This window comes from Chanos chanos, chromosome 4 (assembly GCF_902362185.1).
Source record: "Chanos chanos chromosome 4, fChaCha1.1, whole genome shotgun sequence".
Taxonomy (NCBI): domain Eukaryota; kingdom Metazoa; phylum Chordata; class Actinopteri; order Gonorynchiformes; family Chanidae; genus Chanos; species Chanos chanos.
Window position 1 is genome coordinate 37,997,807 of NC_044498.1, and position 21,488 is coordinate 38,019,294.

The 21,488-nt window shown below is 40.5% G+C and overlaps 1 protein-coding gene across 1 annotated transcript in view; it reads left to right on the top strand.

Annotated features, from left to right (window-relative positions):
• itga9 (integrin, alpha 9) overlaps window positions 1–13,463 on the top strand; it is a 54,407-nt gene extending 40,944 nt beyond the window's left edge. Inside the window, exons 19-28 of the mRNA XM_030773050.1 lie at window positions 1,263–1,349; window positions 1,632–1,711; window positions 2,377–2,466; window positions 3,318–3,426; window positions 3,828–3,935; window positions 6,477–6,602; window positions 6,886–7,005; window positions 7,142–7,240; window positions 9,560–9,679; window positions 12,066–13,463. Of these exons, the coding sequence (XP_030628910.1) occupies window positions 1,263–1,349; window positions 1,632–1,711; window positions 2,377–2,466; window positions 3,318–3,426; window positions 3,828–3,935; window positions 6,477–6,602; window positions 6,886–7,005; window positions 7,142–7,240; window positions 9,560–9,679; window positions 12,066–12,164 (1,038 nt within the window). The 3' untranslated portion in view covers window positions 12,165–13,463. The remainder of the gene's footprint in view (window positions 1–1,262; window positions 1,350–1,631; window positions 1,712–2,376; window positions 2,467–3,317; window positions 3,427–3,827; window positions 3,936–6,476; window positions 6,603–6,885; window positions 7,006–7,141; window positions 7,241–9,559; window positions 9,680–12,065) is intronic.
• Window positions 13,464–21,488: the final 8,025 nt, after the last annotated feature.

The window sequence follows — 21,488 nt, forward strand, 5'->3', positions numbered from 1 at the left end:
TCTCTTCCAGTCCTTTTTCTTCTTTTAGTGTTTAATGGGTGACAATAGCCTGCTTCAAATTCCTGTAATTGGTCCGAAAGTCCATTCATAACCATCCAAAAAAGTGTTTTCACACTGCAAACGAACCGAACCATGGTTCAGTTTGATCCAGACCGAGACCACCTCTTTTGATTGGACCAAATTGTGGTCCTTTTGGTCTGGACCGTGGTCCAAGTCACTTTTCACACCAGCTATTTTGGTTCAGACCAAACTGAAAGGTCTTAAGGTATGGACCAAACAAGGTAGTTGTGAAAGCACCCTAAATATGCTCAACTAGCTCCTTTGCTTCCACAGTCTTTAATCTCCTTATCAATAAGTTGTGATATAGATCTCAACAGTCACACGTAGCACTGTGTTCTCTTTTCCACTAGCAAAACTTTGTTGATAGAAATTCTCAGTTCCTCTTTTGATGTTATCAGGACAAAAATAAAATTACCACAGTGTAAACTGAGGTTGAAGAATAGCTCCTGTTCCAAAGCTGTGTGTTTGTCAAGTGTTTTTTTTTTTTTTTTCTTATTTGGGCTTCTGCACAGCATTCCAGCAGCACCAGACTGAGAACATTATCAGGAGACATGTCAAAGTCCTGATACTTTTCAGCTTTCTCTTATCCCCCCACATGGACTCGTAAAGGATGGCTTCATGAACTTACACTGAAGGAATGCTTATTCCTCTACGGGTCAAGGCCCAAGTGTTTATACAATACAGCCAATGAAGACACACGGTGTTTAGACAAGCTTCCAAACACACTGTCTGGAAGTCACCCCATTGTCATTCGTGTGTGTGTGTGTGTGTGTGTGTGCGTGTGTGTGTGTGTGTGTGTATGTGTGTGGAGATAGAGAGAGAGAAAGAGAGAGAAAGAAATACTGTAGAAATTGCATGACATCAGATTTTACCCCCCCCCCTGCATGTTTCTGCCTTGCTTCAAGAACTAGTTCTGTGTGTCAGGACCCGTTTAACTCTCCATAAATCATCAATGAAATGGGACAAATGCAAGAACCTGAAATGGAAACTGATTAGAGTTTAAAAAGAAAAAACGGTTTCTCATTTTTTTCAAGTGCGTCATCTTATACTGTCAATTCAGATACATTTTGTTCATTCTGGAGGGGAACATTTGTTGCTAAGCTATCTTTAACCACTCTTTTTCACATTGGAAAAGCCCTCTTGGTTCTGTGCAGGTTCTCACTATGTGTCTCTGGTTCTCTCTGTGTCTGTTTTTCCTCCAGGAAGAGAAGGGCATTTCCTGTGAACTAGTTGAGCTGGACTTCCTCAAATGCAGTGTGGGATTTCCTTTCATGAGAGCACAGACCAAGGTACATTACCAGGATCTCAGTTAAAGTGATGGGTGAATCAATCAACAAATGACTAAATGATAGAATGAAATAACCAGTAAATAAAATGCAGTGGCCTTAAGAGCACTCTCATTGCACTTTTCTCTGTGACAAGCCCAAATAGAAAAAAGAAAAAACTTTACAAACCTATGACTTTCCAGTCGATCTGGTTTAGCTGATAGACGTTAATGCCAGAGAAATGAAAACTCACTGTAACTTCATAGAGGCTTGTTCCTGTCCTCATCCGTCTCTCTCACTCCTCAGTACCACCTCTCAGTGCTTTTTGACACAAGTCGTCTCTCTGGTGAAAATGAGACTTTGCAATTTTTAGTCCATGCAAGAAGGTAAGAGTCTCGTAAATGGTCTTAATTTTTTAATTTAACTATATTTTTGTAGCATTAACAAGGTGTTTGAATCAGTGTCTCACTGCTCAGATTTTGTATGATGTATTTTTTGTAATAGTTTGAGTCAAAGTATTAATGTCTTGTGGTCTTATGTGTATTTTTATGTCAAGTTTCATGAGAAACTCCGAAGGGTTTTGTTTGGATAAATTTGAACTGGGCCTAATCTTGGCTGGGTGTTTTTTCTGTGTTTATTAATGAATATTACAAACAGAGTTATAAAAGACAGGCATTTATAAGGTCAATTATTTGCCAGACTCATGATTTTCCCTAATGTACTGTTGGCTCTCAATCGTTTAGAACTGTAATCAGATATACTGTAGGTATGGAATGAGAAAGCATAATAATAACATACCTAGTCTTCTTAGTTGAAGATTAAGGGCATATGTCAGACTGTATAGTTCTCAGTTTTGCTTTGCTGTAAAGTGTACCTTTGCTATCATTAATGTTTGTTCTCTGTGCTGGGGTTGTAACAGATCTACTGTGTTATTCTGGGGACATCTGTTCAATGAACCCCTTTGGGGCATTTGGACCTCCATGAAATACACACCTAACTATTTATAAGCATTTTTGTTTAGCTGAATTTCCCGATTGTTTCCATTTGTTAGTGCAAATCCAGAACATGAGAGCAAACTGCTGGACAACACATTGGAATTATCAATCCCTCTGGTTCATGAAGTGGATACGGCAATCACCGGGTAAGACTCTCAAACACAGATGAATGTCAAAGAATGGCTGGCTATTCTTCTGGAAAAGAGCAGTAAGGGAACTTACATCACATGTTTTTATTTATTTATTTGTTTGTTTGTTTATTGTTTCAGTTCAGTCCAGCTATTCTGTTCTGGTAAACTCATCATTTGGGCATTTTATATATAACTTGATAAATAATCTAAATAACTTCTGAATACCATTTTAAGTTGACAAATTTTACAGTTTCCAGAACAGATTCCAGATATATGTAGATGCTCTTTATTTATAGAAACTCTTATGTATTTATGTAAACTCTTTATTAGATTACATATTCCATACACAACCTTCAAAGTTATGTCATGTTGAGCACATACTTGGAATTCAATGTTCTATAACTCATAATGAAAAAGCATGTCTTGGACATTGTAAATTCACTATTTATTTTCAATGTTCTGCACTTTTTAAAGTTGTGAAATACAGATGGCCTATTTTCACACAGAGCTTTTTGTAGTACTGAAACATCTTGAAAGCATCTCGGGCAAAACCTGCTCTATCTCAAACGCCAGTATCGCAGAGCTGTTTCAAAGAGACGGATGAGGCCATGTATACAGAATCTCTAAGGAGAGATTCACAGTCTGATTGTCCGATCCTTGCTGTTATCTTTTCTTTAATGTTTTTTTGAAGAGAGTTAAAAGGACAACAGCACTGAAAAGAGAAGAGAGTTAAAAAAGACATTAGCCATCTAGCTCCATAAAACACACAGAAAGAGGAATGGAGAGAGAGAGAGAGACGGAGAGAGAGAGAGAGAGAGAGAGAGTGTGTGTTTTGTAACAGAGTGTATTTGTAACTCTCTTTGCAGTGTGGTCACACCCACCTCCTTTGTGTATGGAAACTCCATTGATGCATCTCGTTTTGTCCAGCTGGAGGGCATGGACTGCAACTTCCAGTCTCTTAACTTCACATTCCAGGTACTCAACCACAGGCTGCAATACTGCAGTGACAATGCACTGCTCTGAACTATTTTAGTCCACAGTAGCTAGTAGTGTCAAATTAATCATATTGGTGGTTTCTCTCATGCTTTTTTTCCCATAAACATGTGATCATGTTTTTTTTATGTGTGTATGCAATATTTTTGTGTGATGTGTCTCCAAACAGAAACCGAGAGAGGTCTGATATAGTTTGAAAATTAAAAACTATTAAAAAAAAGTCAGATTCATGTCACTACCTTCATACTCTGTAAGAAGTGACGAAGCCTCACTTTACAGTAATATACTCACACCAGTGATGAAAGCTTTGCTTTGTTGCTTTGCTTTTATTTTTGACTGACAAAGCCGACTATCGTTTGCTTCCCTTTACATTGTTATTCTAGGTGATAAACAATGGTCCTAGTAGACTGCCTGGCTCCAAAGTGGACATCAGGATACCGAACCGTCTAGCTGGCAACGGAGCTGACATGTTCCACATCATAGACACACAAGTGAGTCCCAAACTACAGCCTGTCTCCAAGGCGACCAAGTCATTTATTTAGATTTGTCTTTTGAGTGTCCTGACTACTCATTTAATGACTCAACAGCTGCCTGTTGTCTCTTTATTTATTTTTCAGCTAGTGCAAAGCTGAAATATAAATGCAATTTGTTCCCTCTAATGGCTTCTTATATTAGTTGTCTTTTCCATTTTTTCCCACTCCATTTGTTTATTTGGGTTTTTGCCATATTCAGTTTAAAATTATTCACATGTTCATTTTGGCAGTCCTTTTTATTTGATTTATCTCACTAGTTTCCAACCTCCGTGTTTATCTGTGCAATCATTTTAATGTTTATTAGTTTAATGACAGCAGTATGATGTCTTCATCCAATTACTTTTCTATTAAAGTAATACTAATAATCACTTTATTTGTATAGTTCTTTTTCTGCATAGTATGCCATTCAAAGTGCTTCACGCACAGAATAAAATCATAATTCATTAATCTATGTCACAGGGTTGTCCATCCATACGTTTTATATTTCATATACAAATATTTTAGTCTTAACGCTCTGACCACACCCAGTCTCATGACTATTTGGCCGTGTGGGAGCTATGCCAGACATGTATGTATGTGTCGGGTCACAGCCCCCGGCCTCCTGCTTAAACAAACGGCACATACTCTGTGCCTGTGCGGCTACTGCAGGTAGCCGAGCCCGTTTAGTCTCACAACAGCACTAATTTAAGTGTGGAAACTCTATCCATCGCTCGGGCGAGGTGTTTTCTTAACCCTTGTGTTTCTCCTCTCATATTGGTAGATCATGTGAGAGATCAGCGTATTAATAATGTTTACTGTGAATGGACCGAATAGGTTGACTCTACCCTGGTACGTTTGTCCCATATGGAATTACTTAAGGGGGATAAGACAGCTTGCACGAAAGACTGGAATGGGACACCTGTATAGCATACTGCCATCACCCCCCCCCCAACCCACAACCCCCAACCCCCGCCACCGCCCCCAGCCCCCCAACCCCCCAACCCCTCAACCCCTGTGCAGACCACAGATGCTGATAACATAGCTACCTAGTGTGTGTCTGGGTACAGCTTCCCAGGACTCTCACACTGAGGAAACAACATCCACATGGACAAGATAAACATGAATCCTGATTGCAAATGCACATGTGAGCACATTCCAAAGCTCCCTCTGGTGCTAATGTGAGGGGCATTTTACATAAACAGTGAGGGAGGGGGTGGGGGAGAGGACTTATAACACTGTTAGCGCATTGAACCATTGAATAGCTACGTTTCTGCAGTGTCTTGAAGTCCGTGTCTTTAAATTGTACTTTTATGTAGACCAAGTGATTTACTGTAAATTTGCTTTATTTTTTTTTGTTGTTTACGTGTTTCTTGATTGCATAGTCTTTGTACTCACTGTATTTTTTTCTATAGCTCCGTTGAGATTTCTTGTTTAGCTTATTTCTTAGCACTCACGCTGATCTTCTCTTGCAGCCTGTGTAAGAGTCATGCACCATTGGAATTTAATGTGCCTGCGAGATGCTGCACAAATGATTTTACTGGCAAACTGTGTACACTTTTTGTAAATCTGTGGATGAGAGTGTGTGCTAAAATGATAAAGGTAAATGTAGAGATTCAGACAGATGGATCCAGATTCAGAGACAGTGCACATCATACCTAACCTGAGAAAGTCACACGAAGCATCAGTTTTTAAATGACGCTCAAGTCTGCCTTGTTCTAAAACATCTGTGAGATGTCTCCAAATGATCACCATAACAAAATACAAGATCCAGGATTAGAGTTAGTCAGTCTCCATGCTCAAACTGATTAATCTTTGCCAGAAGAAGAATGACTTTCTGTTCACTCTGGTAATAAAACGGCCTTTAAACCCCAAGCAGGGAGCGAAGAACCGGGTGGTAGGGAAATAGACAATGGGAAACCATAAGACATTGCCACCTCTGGAGCCCCTGATCTGGCTGGAGAGGAGGGGTAGAGAGAAGGGCAGTGGGAAAGTGCTCCCTGGGGGCAGTAGTGTGGGGAAATGCCTGGCTCTAAATCAATCCATATGGGAAAAGCTGATAGGGTGGGGACAGCCAGCTCCTGCTGAGACACAGCTTCCTTTAACTGTTTAAATGACACAGCAGCCCTGGCTTCACTGAGCTTCACACAGTTCAAATGGGCATGACTAACCCAACACCAGACCTCAGCACTCACACCAGGAGTCCTTACATACAATACTATAGTCACTCTCTGACAACACAAAGTCATCCAGCTCACCTCTGCATATGTATCTGTAAAGTGAACGTTCGCAGATACACAGAACATGGAAGTTCACCATTGCAGGAGTGAGCCTAACGCTAAAAAATAAAGTACAAAACAACCTTATCCCAAACTTGTTCGAGCAGACAGGTATTAAGACCTGTGTCTCAGATTAGGAACAGATGAACCATGTTTTTCAATGTGCTTTATCTGACTGTACTTAATCAGATGAGCTTTTCTGAGATGTGTGTATGTGTTCTCTTGTCTCTGACATGACCTGCAGGTGGAAGATGGACGAGGGAACTGTACACCTCACAAGAACCCCACGCCCTGCAGTATCCCCCAGGACAGAGAGAGCATCTTCCATACCATCTTCGCCTTCTTCACTAAATCAGGGAGGAAAGTCGTGGTAAGCTAACAAGCCCCAGTCACTCTACTCTGGAATCCGATTCACCAGAAAGTTGCTCTACTGGTGTATTCTGGTATCATATATGGTATCACATGATTACTTGAATAATGGGACCCAATAATAAAATAAAATAATCGGGCTTGTGATGATGATGATGATGGTGATTATGATGATATTATTATTCATTATTCTATGAATAATAATGGTGATGTTTGACTGTTATACATCATAGCTAATGGCACAGAAGTAATGTGTGTCTCTCTGATGTTTAATCTGTTGTCAGGATTGTGATCGACCAGGAAGAGCATGTCTAACTCTCTCTTGTACCTTGGGATCGCAAGCCAAAGAGGAAGCTATAAGCATAGATGTGCAAATTCTACTGAACACAGAAATACTTAAGAGGGTATAGCACATCCACATAATCACTCTTTTAAATGTTTATGTGACATCAACAAGAGGTCACATTCTCCTTTCCTAATCATTTTCTTTTTGAAAGTGTCAGTCAATGAATGTAGTTCATCTCTGTGGGTGTTATACAGGACAGTTCCTCAGTGATCCAGTTTGTGACGAGGGGCCACGTCCAAGTTGACAACAACAGAGCCATGGAGGTTCCCAATGGCCTTTTAGAAGAAACATCTGTGAGTTTGTCATTTACAAAGCCACGTTTGCCAAAGTCTGATGTCATTGTACACTTATTTTCCAATATTATATCGAGCACAAATATGCCGCAGTAAGTTCCTTAACTGACTGAACTGTTCTGGCTCAATGTAAGCTGATGCAGTGAAAAAGCTGATGCAGAGGAAATCAAGTTGAGTAGCAACCCATACCCTCAACAGATCTGACCTTGGAGAGGAAAATGAGATGAAAAAACACCACTGGCCAGTGACCCAGTTAGACCTGAGTACTTCTCATTGGCTGGAGAGTATGGGGGGTCTTTAATTCTTGGCAGCAGCTGGGTCAGCTGGGTGTGTGTATGTGTGTGTGTGAATGCGTGTCTGCGTGTGAGTGTGTGTATGTGTGTGTGTGGTTGCCTCTCATACGGGACCTTGTGCTGTTTTGGGTCCTCAGCTGTTGTGAAGGTCAGCGTCTCCTCTGAGAGACCAGACATCAGAGTGCAGAGTGATTGGCTGCCCAGAGAGACGGCGTTCAGTGGAAACATGGCGGTGATCGGCTTGAGCACTGAGAATCTCCCTGTGGCTTTCTCAGCTGATTGGGTTATAGACCCGCTGCTCTGGACTCTAACCCCTCCAGGCTCCAGTGGAAGTGATTTAATTCAGAAAAGCAGTTATTGTGTCTGCTGCCCCACCCCCCTTCCCCCCTACCTCCTCCTTTTAGTAAATGTGTTGATTCCCACAATCTTTCAACCACTCTTTAGTGAACAGCCCGACCCACAGGTCCTGAGGCATGACTATAGAAAACTCATTCAGACACAAGATCCCTTCATAGACCCTGTGTTGTGCAGCCAGTACAACAAGCAGGCTTTGTATAGTCCCAGTATACTGTAACAATATCACCCTTATCATATTTACAGCCCTTTAACATGCAAAAAAGTGACTGATGGCTGATAGTCGCTACAAAGCAATTGAAGACTAATAAAGCATATGTGGAGTTTTTAGTATCAACCTCCATTCCCTGTGGCTGATTCCTACTGCTCAGCAGATGAGCTCAACCGTGAGTTTTCTGAGTCGTAGATCATTGACTAGAGATGATCACTTTCATGTCAGAAAACAGTCTGTCTATATAGTTTCTATATTGCCTGTAGTATTTAACGAAACAGAAATGAAATATGGGAAAGTGTTCACTGTGAGATGACACTGGGAGATTTATCTGACCTCCTCTTACTCCAGTCTGGGATCTTCTACTGGCTTGTCATGGTACATTGGGATTCAAAGCCATTGAGCCAGCTTTGCCATGGCTGTGTTTTCAAGCTGATGAGTTACAGTTTTTAAAGGTTAAATTCTTCCACATTTTAAGGTCAGCAGGCCTTTACGCCATGCACCATAAATTTCGTGTGAAAGTGTGTGTGAAAGCGAATGTCCGTGTCTATGTGCAAGCGTGTGTGCTGACTGACATTTAAGGGACAGCTTGCAGGATTCCCATCCTTCCCATTGGTGCTCATGATGTTCTGTTGATTGTTGGATTAATGATATATTTACATTCACTGTTTCCTTCAGTTGTTTTTCTCAGTCCTACCCATCTTTTTGCAGTCTTTTTTTTAACAGTTGAATGTGCTCTGCAGTTATATTAAGATCATGTACTTAGATGCAATGTTCTATAAGCTGTTCTGAGTTCTGTAAGCCTGTGTTTATAGAACAAAATTATCATGTATGTAAACAAGCTTATTTATACACGAATTACCCCAGTTTCCCTCAATGTGACGTTGAGGGACCAGCAGATAAGAACATCTTGTTTCATGTGTTCCAAACTCCATGACAGAGCCTGACAAGGGAGTACTGCTCTCTTCTGTTATATTAAATGTTCTGTTTGGAACTCCCAGGAAAGATTTTTTTCTTTGAATTGTTACGTAAGGAACATTTTTAACTTTTTATGTAATTGAGATCAAGCAACTCAGAGCCCCAAGGAATATTGTCAGACATCTTGTATAATTTTTCAAAAAAATGCTAACGCATCATCTAATTAATGTATACCTTGCACGTAAGTAATAATTAAAAAGTATATTTGTAGTCATGATGTAAAGAGCAGTTTGCTGGCTTTTTAAATGATTTACAGAAGACAGATTCTATAGCAGACATTACATAGACCTTCAGGAAATAATATTGTGATTTCAAGCAGCCTTACAGGACTGTCTGTGCAGCTTGGATCTTAGGATCACTGGCCTCTTAGAGAGGCTAGATCATAAATGTGTTTATGAGTAAGAGGCAGATAAAGAGGACCCTGGTTTGGGTTACGTCCTTTCCAGTCTGTGTGTGTTTAAGTGAAATCCTCCTGTTTTCCAGCTGGTATTCGAGGCGCTGCATAGTCAGGAGCCGAGGGGCTATGTGGTGGGCTGGATCATTGCCATCAGTCTTCTGGTGGGAATTCTCATCTTCCTGCTGCTAGCCGTGCTGCTCTGGAAGGTATGACATCACTGTCCCCTCCTCAAGCTCTGTACTTCCTGTCAGTTAATTGTCTGCTTTTGTTAGCGATTACCTGACGTAACATTTGAAGTGTCGACATTGAATCAGCCGTTTCGGTTGTCTTACAGTGTGTAGGGTCAGTGTGTTTTTCGCAGGACCACAGAATCTAGGTCAAACCCCAACTGCATGTAAGCAACTGATTGTGGTCTCTGGATTACAGTCTCAAACAAACAAAAAAGACCACAAACTCTGCCAGTCATTCACCTTATCTCAGATTACCTGCTAGTCATACTCCACAAGGGCACAGAGCCGATCTTTTGCTCCCCTATAATCAAATTTGATCCACGTTCAATCCCAGGATCAATCCCAGGACCATAAGTAGTTGGCCACAATCTGCTGGGTTTTGACCTAGATCCTGTGGCTTTGACTTAAACCTTATGCCTCCAAATAGTCAGATGTCTGAAATGGTTGATACAGGCAGTTTCAAATCAGTCTTTCGGTAAACAATGTCAAACAGATGTCAGTAAAGAATATGACCCGTAAGGTAAGTGTAGTTTTGGCTGATAGAACAAGGACACCTGCTCACTGGCAGATCTTTGGATAGACGCCTGTTTTTCGCCTAAATGAACGACTGGCTGAATTTGAACTCCCCTTGCCAAAACTGACAGCAAAACAGCTGCACATTAATTGTGTCTTGTTCTCACATCTATGCTGTAAAACACCTGTGGAACATTTTACTTTAACTCTCCGTCATAAGATTGATGGATATATACAAATGTTTTTGTAGGGTTTGTTAGAAGCTGTAAGAGCATCTCAACATGCATTGAAGTCAGTGTTCCACTGTGTTAGTGTTTGACAGATTTATTTATGATTATCTATCACAGTGTATATTGCCAGGTTCTCCATTTTAGATTCCTTTACATAAGCTACTATGAATGCATATGACGTGTGTTATGACTGGTTTGTTCTGCATAGAGTCTGGAATGGAGTTTAAGAGAGCTATTCAAGATGACTGTTAGTGTTTCTCAGTCTACAATCACTGCACACTTCTAATTGTCACTGCAAACTACTTCAAAAATTAAACCACTTACCAATGGATTTGTTCTTTTCAGGTATGGTTCTTGCAAGGTCTTTTAACTGAACATCTAAATTATGAATTAGCAAATGATAAAGTAACCATGAAACAGCAGTTAGTCTACTATGCAGCTGTGGCATATTTCTCTTTCGAAGTTAATTGAGTCTATTGCCTGTCAAGCATTACAGAGTTCTGTGGTCTATTAAGAGACTCCACATGGTGTTTTCTCTGCTTTAGTGTCACGTATCCCACAGTCCTCACTAGGGCTTTCTTAGTCACACGCTCCTGTTGTGAAAGGCAGCTTTTCTTGGACAGACGGGCTGAGAGGCCAATAGATTGCCCCTGGGCACCTTTAATCGACCATAAAATGGACAAAACATGGATCTGACAATAATTTACACCATACCACACACATGAAAGGGGAATCTCAAAGGGGAATGGCAATCATACTGATTTCTAGAGGCCCTTTTCTTACAAAACATCTTTTCTTTTCCACTCCTCCATTTTCCATCGGGAATGCCACAACTAAACCCAGGAATGTTGGTCCAGGGATACTTTTCCCCCTCTTTCCCAAAACTCTGAATCTGCCAAAATAAACCCCTTTTACAAGAGCAGCACATGTCCAGCTCGGCTCTGTGCAGGAAATGCCTGAGGAGAGCAGAGGTCTAGATCAATAAACGGTGGTCCAACAAAAGATAGATGAATGGAGTCATAGCAAGAGGAACATCACCTCTGCAATGCTGACACTTACTGTTCTTGTCAGTAGCTCTAGATCCCTATGTGTCAATCCATCTCCACCTGCCTCTCCCTACGTTCATCAGTGCCTATGGCCTTCCAATGATTGTATAAAGGTTCAGTATTTGAATATATGTGTACCTGTCAACCTGGTAAAGGTACAGAAAATGTTGCTAAATGTGCAACTTGTTAAAGGTATAGACAAGCAGATTAAATATGCTTGATGACTTTATCAGCTAAGGAAAGGTTCCTCTGTCGTTTCCCTGTGGAATATCTAATGAATTGGTATAGTCTGCCAGATCCCCCTCAGGATTCAGGAGCAGCACTGTGTAGGCATTTATTTTTTGTCCTTGCCTCACATTGTAAGCATGCAGCATTTATTGGTCAAAGAGTTTGGACTAAAAGCAGCAAACACTGCATGCCATGAGGATCACGTTTGTTTGGAATCAGTCCTGGGTCGGCTATGTCATCTCTCTGAAACTGATCCTTTGATGACCCATTGATCCATTGATGTGTCTGCTTTGCAGCACTACCTCACCCCTAAGTTAAGGCATTAAACTTCTTTTTTCTCTGCAGATGGGCTTTTTCAGGCGGCGGTACAGAGAGCTCATCGAAGCGGAAAAGAACAGGAAAGACAGTGATGAAAGCTGGGACTGGGTCCAGAAAAGCCAATAAGTGCTGGGACTAGATCCAGAAGAGCCAATGAGAGCTAGGATTGGGTCCAACAGATCCAATAAGCTGCTGCCTTCAACATGGCCATCCCTCACGACCCAGGCCGTCCAGTCTTCCATATGTGGAAGAGAAGAATATTCTCCAAATTTTTCGGAGGTTTGACACTTTTTCATAGATGGTGATCTAGCTGACATTTGAGGTGACTACGTGGCTTGCCAAGAAAAGACTTGCAGTGGAATTCCATTCATCCCGGTGGAGGAACTGCTATACCAGTGGGATCGCAGTGACAGAAAGAGAAATAAAAGACTTCCTCGAACGGATGTGGATATTATGTCAATACTAGCAGACAATAAAACCCTCAGGGCGCTGTTACAGAGCAAAATCTATTTTTTATACATGTATTCCATGTTGTATAGGAGAGCTTTGAGAGGGCTTGGGTTGCTTCATTGGCCCGACGGACATATTCTTTGTTTTTGAAAGCACTGATGACTGATATTTGCCAAAGAGCTGATGCTATATATCCTTTTTTCTTTCCCCCATTTTTTTGGCCACAGATGGACTCTCTACCTCTGTGAGAGACAATGCATACAGAATGCACATTAGAACGACAAATGAAAACTAATACCGATTTAAAAATGCTTGATATTTTTGCCCAGTGTAAAACATTAGCTATACCTGAGAAAGTATAGATAGTTATCAAACATGAAAGAGTTCCTTGCTAATGACAACACCAACTTGTCAGTGAGTCTGGCTTTATATGTGACCACAGTGTATTTTCAATATTCAAAATGATTTCAGAGTGCTGGGGTATGATAAGTACAGTTAGATTTCTGATTTTGTCTTTGTTCAGTGCTCACCAACACACCAGTAATCTAAGTACAGAGTATGTAAATCCTACACATGCATTTTAATGTCATTCCTTATCTGTTAATGAAGAAAGAAAAAGAAAGTTTCAGATCCCTTGTATCAGCTCACCCAGTACTCATAACAGTCAAGTTTTGAATTTTTTCCAACCTTGCACTGGATTTAACACTGATGGACTGACTGATGCCTATTTGATGCAATATAATATATGATATTATTCTCATTGATAACACTGTTCTATCATACTGAACAGATTTTGACTTCTTTGATGCACATAAGTAGCAGTTACTCTATTTTGTCACCCAGCCTTGTCGTTTCTGAATCAAGTTTAGCTGAACTGATCGTTCATTGAGTGTAGGTCACTTTATTGCTTATATGTCCATCAGTGCACAACAGCAAAATCATCCACTGTACAGTAAAATATATTTGACATTATTACTCCCATGTGCACTTGTTCTTTGTTTTTAAGTGTTCTCTGAAAACTGAAAGCCAGAAAACTAGTGGAAACAGTCTTTAGAAAATATCTGATAGTGACAAGACAAGAAGAAATATTATTTGAGGTATCAGCAGCTGCAGTATTCCTGATGAAAAGATTTAAATTCATTTTAGTTCATTTCATTACAACACAGTGCTTCACAGGTTTTGCTGGGAAAAGCCTTCCATGGGTAGTTGTTAGTGGCTGTGTATATTATCACCATTAGAGCGTATGTCTCCCATTTGCACATGAAGTGATGCAGTCAAAGGAAAACGGGCAAGTCATTTAGAGTCTATTTGAGTTTGGTCTACACTGTATCTAACTAACACTGCCTTACACTAAGCCAGAATAACGGTGTGTAATGATCTAAAATTAGGAGGGAATGCACTTCACCTCATCGCTGGCCATGAGTCAGCTTTTTCGGCCATATGGGAAAAGTACATTTTAAGTCAACATGTTGGAATGTCAAAACTCCCTGTAAAGCTTCATTACAGAATATAACTCCCTGCATGCACAATTCTTTTTCTGTTCTCGTTTCAATCAACCCTCTACCAGCAGCCTTGTAAACAAACTAATGACTAAATCTAAACTTTTCCATAAATGGAATCGTTCCAAAAGCAGAACCGTGCCTTACAGTATGTACCTCCTTTTTCCTTTACACATGCAGATGCTGGAATGGGTGGATATGCCTTGTCAAGACTCATTAGACTGATTAGAGAGTAGTTGTTTCTATGACTGTACTAATTCATGCACACAAAAGACATATGTTAAAATGTTTGCCTTCAAAATTTGAAAAGCTACATCTCTGTAGAGTAACTGTTTTTGTTAGGCCAAACTCTGCAATACTGCTCTCTACTCCTCTGATGACTGTATAGATTGCTCCATGTCTGACTGTGTAGAATTCAGCTCTCTTGGCTTTATTGATCTCTGGTAGATTCACATACAGAAGATAGCATGTATATTTGAACCATTAATATCACTGGCATGGGAAATACACATTCACGTTTCTCCTCGACACCTGGAATATGCATCTCTATTGGTGTCTATCAAACAGAGGAGTACTTGACATTTTTAGTGTGACATGACTGTGAGTGTTTTAGGCAGTAAATTGTCACCATTATCACCTTTTTGAATTTAATAGAATAAACTACTGTCACTGAATTTCATTTTTATAAAAGTATTGAAGTTTATGTTTGTTGTACAAGCTCATTTTCAAGCTGTGTATTTATCTGTTGATATTTCCATTTTAAAAATTAAAGTTCACAAGTTTATCTTTTGTGCTTTTCGTTGTGAAATGTCTTTCTCAAGGTTGCAATTCACTCAAGGTTGCAATTCATTTTTGTGACATGAACGCCCTCTAGTGTTGTTGAAATGTTGTATTTTTCACCAATATCAGAGGAAATTTGAACAGTCATTTCAGGATAACAGCAAACATAAGTGGGGAGAAAACAGACAGAAATAATTTTCTTTTAGAAAACAAAAAGAAAATAATTTTAAACCATTGGTTATAAGGCTTTCATTACATCACATTCTCTTTTTCAAGATCATAAATGTTCATGCCAAAATTTTTATATAGCGCTCATGATATGAAAATGACATTGATACAGGTATCTTCATGTTCTGTGTAACCATTAATGAGATTGCTGGTTGGGAGTCAACTGAAACTTGTTGCTATTGGACACAGGTACACAGACTGGAGAGCTCTGGAGCCAATCATATGCATAATTCATTAGTCTCCAGCATATTGACACAACCTGGATGCACTGAACGAACATTTCTTCAGGGTAAATATAGAGATGGAATTGGAATACTACATATTATGTATCTATATATAATGTAGATATATCACCAGTTCAGCTAGTGGGGTATGTACTTTGCATTTCCATCACATTCTTTGTGTGTTTTTGCTGTTCTTCCTCTACACAGTTTAAAACATAATGAATCATTGGAAAACTATTTAGATAAAAGTCATTATAATATGAACAATGGTATCATTTATTTTATAAAAAAAAAGTTTAGGATTGATATAATACATAACAATAAGAACACCCCTGACTGATTAGAAATGCACGTTATGTATTGTTATTTATTGCTGTTTACTGCATCACGGTGTCCTTTGTATTTATATTTATATTTAGTGTCAGCTCTTGAAAAAAGATGACATCTTTATTAGAGGACAAACTGATTAAAACGACTTCAATAGAACGAGTGGTGGCTCCTCTTTCCATCCACCTGTGCCATCTCATTTTGCTGTGTGAGAGTGGAGAAGACACGGAGCAGTTCACACAGCTGGAGACAGCTGCCAGGGCAGTGTCAAAGGCCTCCAAGAATATGGCTACGGTAGCTTCAAAGTGAGTCTGTGGAAAGGAAGAATTGTTCATGTTTAATTAGCTGTACATTTTCAATGAATGTTAATAGATGGTTAATGTGACAAAATAGCACGCAAATCCCACCTGGTTTCTCTAGTTTGTAAAAGATTGCATTCAAACTTGAAAGCATAGAGACAAAGCCTATTGTCACAGTCATTTTATAATAATGTGGATAAAGTAAACCACTTATTTCAGCAGATGGATGAATATAGAATATATTATGCAGCACCTTGAAAACTACTGCACATGTCAAATTGCTGGAAGGAACACATAGTCCACGTTCATTGTCTTCAGGTTAGTGGCAGATTCCGACGATGACCTCATGAAAATGGAGATGGGCCCATTGGTGGAATCCCTGACAGTGTCTGGCCAACATGTTCTCCTGGCAACACAGAAACTCGCCATTGAACCAGCTGTGATCGAACACAGAGAAGAGCTTATTGTTGCCACTCAAAATGTGCTACTGGGAGTGGTGAAGGTAAAGAAGCATTTAAATATTTGACTGTCTGTAGGAAGTGAATATTTCCCTTAGTTATACAGACAGAGTATTACCTAAATGAAAACATCTTGCCTCGATGTTATGGAGAGGATAAATATAATATATTTCTGTAATATGTAATTGACAAATAGTGTGACTCTTTCTTCATGAAGGCTAAGCAGAAAGAAACTGAAAAACCACAATAAAGGAAAAGTTGCAAAAGAAAAGGGTTTGTCTTAAAGGTAATTTTAAAAACTATATATATCATCTATCTCTTTATGTCTGGCAGATCCTATTAGTGGAGGATGATGCAACTCTAAGGAAGATTATTGCAGGAGCCCAGTGGCTTTTAGACAGTCTCTCCAAAGTAGCTGCTGCTGCAGATATACCATCTTTACTAAAAGCCTTCCATGTATACTCCAGAGCTATGCTACACTTTCACACCCTCGCTTTGGGGAGGATGCAAGACTTACGAGACAAGAGACAGAGGGAGATTGTGAGTAATTGTCTGGAAACCCTGAAAAAATGTGTATCCATGTTACACACAGCAATGTCCACAACCATCAAACACCCAACTAGCGAAGAAGCTCAAGATGCCAAGAGATACATCTTAAATCAAGTGGATGTGACTGTAAATGAAATCATAACAGCACTCAAAAGCAACTTCCACTGGACCCCCTCAGGCCCTAGTGGATACTACACTGAAAAACGTAACTGTTTATTGAAACTGCTCTCTGATTCAGGTGCTTTGTCAATAAAAGACAGTCATTTTGATGTTGTGATTCGAGACCTGGTGTTCCACTGCATGGCAGTCGCAAACACTTCTCGGATTCAGCCTGAAGTGACCTACTTCTGCAGTCTTGTCCTTCGGCACTGGACCATGATATCACAACAGATAAAATGTTCAACAGATAAATTCTCATCAAACGAACAGCTAGAAAATCTATGCGCTTCCTTAATGCGGCAAATACATAAACTTGACGAGGTGATTGTAAGGGCAGCACTGTACCAGTTTTTGGATACTTTTGTCATGGCTTCAGCTCCTCTAGAGCAGCTGATAAACACTGTGAATTCGATCCTAGAGAGTGAAATAGAGGGTGAATGTGACCTGGACTCACTCCAGCCTTTCACCACCGCCTTCATTGCTCAAGCTGACAAAACAGTCCAAGTTGCTGGCTTCATCTCTGCTTTGGCCATCGATGAAAAGAGCCTTGAGAGCGTGGAAAACTCTAAGGTATGTCTAATGCATATAAAGGATGGGGTCACACCGCTATTGTTAGAGCTTGAGGGAGACTCAGTGCAGTGCTGTGGAGCTCTTCAAAAATTAATAGACCTGCACCAGCGATGGATTCAGGAGACAGAGCAGCTATTGAATGGCTTTAGCGATGTCATAAACGTGAAGGAGTTCACCAGCCTTGCTGTTCAGGAAATGGAGAAAAACTGGAAGAAAATTCATGAAGCATTTAAAGAAGGGGACTATGTTGTGTTTAGAGACAATGCTGGCTTTTTAATTGGCTATATGAGCCAGGTGATTCATGTAGTAAGAAGATATATTGATAAAAGTGATGACCCCCTTTACCGCAATGGCCTGCTAGTGCTGGTGAGACAAGCTGAGGCCTCAGCGGCGGAAGTAACAGGATTTGTGACTGAAGTGAATTCTGAGGCCAACCTGAACACAGACATATTCTTGTCACTCTCTCATAGTGTATCAACAGCCATCAAGAGCTTTGACATTTTGCTTGAAGGGCTTGATGGTCTGCAGCATCCACATCTTCTGAGTCCATTACGGGAGGAGGTTCGCCAACCTGTCATTTCATCATCAGGTATCACTGGCATGAAGCCTCAACAATCAGCTGATTATAACGGAGATGGTGAGCTCTTGGTGCAAGTGAAAGAGCCTGAAAATGTGTTCATTCAAAAAGAAACAGAAAGCTTGGATAAAGCAACAGAACTTGAAGATAAAGCCTTCGTGGTACACCAAGTTGACAATATTGAGTCAAGGGAGCCAGTGTTCATCATGGACTCAGTTCTCCCAAAAAACCTACCATTAACACAAAAGCCCCCAAATACTGAAGCATCCTTAACACAGAAACCCCAGCATAATAACTTGTTGCCCTTATTGTGTGAGGTTGTCACTATGACAAAAGGAAAAGATGTTGAAGCTCTCAACATGGCTTGCACAGGAGTTTTGGAACTCTCAAACTGCTATGCCCTAGCTGCTAAAGAGGCCGCCATGATCATTGATGTTACAGAAAATCGAGAAGTGGAAACCCTTCGATCAGAGTTAGTGGCATTGACCCCTCTGCTTCTGCAGACAGCTCAGGAAACAGCTATGAGTACAGCCATGAACACAGACGGTGTGTATAAACACAGCACTCAGTTCTCTGACATCATCTTAAACACCCGCAAGATCTTGTTACCAGTGGCTGGCATATGGTACCACGCTATCCATGCCATGTTCCAAAGCAGTGCACCAACTGCGGCAGAGACCAGCACAAAAGAACTCACTGAAGTTATGTGCCTATGTGCCGATGTTGTACAGATTGTCACATCACTTGACATTAAAGTAATAGGTGACAGTCATGAGAGCATTTCAGCACTGCACAGCAAACTGAAGAAAGCCCAGACCAACACAAAGCATCTGACAGACTTAGTCTCCTCAAAACTACCCAAAACAGATGAACTAGAAGGTCCTTGTATTCTTTGGGCTTTGTCTATTCAAGTTCTGTTGAATTCCTTAGACAAGATTTTAGGTATTGCTACACCTGGTACCACTGGACAGTTAATTAGGAATCAACTTACACCACAAAAATGGTTAGCAGCAATGTCAGAAAACTCACTTCGAATCCAAGAGGCAGCAAGGTTGTCCTCCTTGAACTGCAGAGACAGCTACAAGGTAAAACTCTTGAATGAATTACAGGAGGAGGTTAAAACCCTTACAGAGGCCTACCTGCAGGCAGCGGAGGACTTCGGCGCTGTGTCCCTTTCCAGTGTACTTCTTCTTGCTAGGTCAGAATTCATACAGAGACAACTTCAGGGCAAAATGAAAGCACTATCAGGTCTCTTGGGCAAAGTAAACGAGGAATATGTGACTTCAATTCAACATATAGTCCAGCTGGCTCATTTTGCATCTACAAATGGTGAGAATGATAAAGCTGAAGAGATGCAGTTCAATTTTGAGAAAACTACAGAACTGATTCTAGGAAATGTTCAAGCTGCCACAGAGTGCGTCCAAGACTGTTTCAATTTCATTCGAGACCCACGTGAGCGGTCCAACCTAAGATTCATTAATGATCACCTGATGTTTCAAATGTCTGACATAGTGAGCAGAGCAAGGTTAATGGTAGAGACAAAATCTATTTGTGAGATGCTAAGTCTGGAGATTCAAACACAGTACTGGGCAGCTAAAGCTCACTACCTGGTGGCAGAAATCTGCAAGGTGGATGGAATTCTCCAAGAAACAAAAGAGCGGGTCAAACATGGCCTCCAGGGCCATAAGGACACTGACATCTCACACACTCCAACACAGGTATCCTCAGCTCAGAAGGAAGAGACATATCCTTCAAACATGAGGACGAATTACTGGTCATCAAACAACCCGAGCATCACAAAAACCACCAAGCCAAGCAAAGTCTTACAAGTTCCACCTCAACAGGAAACAAAAATGGTACCAACAAACTCTGTTTTCATATAGCTATGCAATAAATGAGTTAAAATTGTTCAATGCAAAACTCACATTTTTTTTTCACCATAGGGCCTACAAGCCCACAGGAGTGAGAGAGCACCAGTCTTTAGCACAGGAACTTCATCTCTGACCTATACATCTCTTTTCCTGAAACGAGAGACTGAGAGATGGGACATACAGGGGAACCAGATTGTCAAAGTAACCAAAGAAATGGCAGATAAAATATACCATATGGCTCAGTACCTTAAAAGAAAAGGACCAATACAGGTAGGTTTCCAGTATGATGTTTATGATCATAAACTACAAACTAATTACTGATGTACCATATTTTACAGAAAAGATTTGGGATAAAAAATTTGGATTTAAAATACCTTCTACATGTTATGCATAGCATCACGGTCGCAGTCAAGGCATCAGTTTATATTTCATGAAATTATAAAGTATCATATTAACACCCGAATCTCAAAATTTCCATTGACAGAGCAAAGATGCTTTTGTGAACTCTGCTAAAGATTTGGTTTCCAACTGTCAAACTATCACCCAGTTTGTGAGGGTCATTGCTGATCACTGCTTGGATCAGAACTGTACAGAGGAGCTCTCTGTCATAGCTGAACAGATTCTAACCATCACAAATCAACTAAGCATCATTTCCAGGTGAGAATAGCATCAGTAGCAGCAGTAGCATTTGTCACTTGCAATACTCCACAAGCTCAGCTAATGTTCTTTCTGCCGCATTGCATTCTGCTGAATTAATTTAGAACCAAAACATTTCAAAGAAACTGAACCAACAAAACTATTAATCAACAAACACACCAAATCTCTTGTGACCCAAGGGGTGCATGGTGTTTCTCTAGTGTTAATGCAGTGACTCCTGGGAGTAAATCATCAGATGAGATCCTAGTGAAGAATGCTCAGAACCTGATGCAGACTGTCATCCAAGGAGTACGAGCTGCAGAGACTGCATGCATCAGGGTAACACTACAGGCCTCAGGCCAAAGTTGGACACTACACATGACCTCTGTCTCACCAATCTCACCTGTTCTCCATTCAGTTCCAGGCAACAAAATAGTACATGTTCATTCTAGCCTGGCTTCAAACCCATCTTATTCGATCAAGGACCTGGTAAGTAACGGACAGGGTTGAGAAAAGCATGGCAGCTTAGTAGGTCAATGCCACGTCTAAGAGGTCCTCAGGGTCACTGCAGGGAAAATTGAGCTACAACAGTCATTCAATATTAGGTTCTATGCTCATTAGATGTACGCATTATCACTGACATGATTTGCACCCTTGTATTCTGAAACCATGGATTAGTATAAAACACGTTTGTTTGTTTTTTTGACAGGGCTTAAAGCAGCCTGAACCCAACTCTGAAGCGGCAAAAGCAGCAACTCTGTGTTTCCAGTGGAAGAAGAACCTTCTGCTCCATCGAGCCCAGCAGCAGTTAAACCCAGAGACT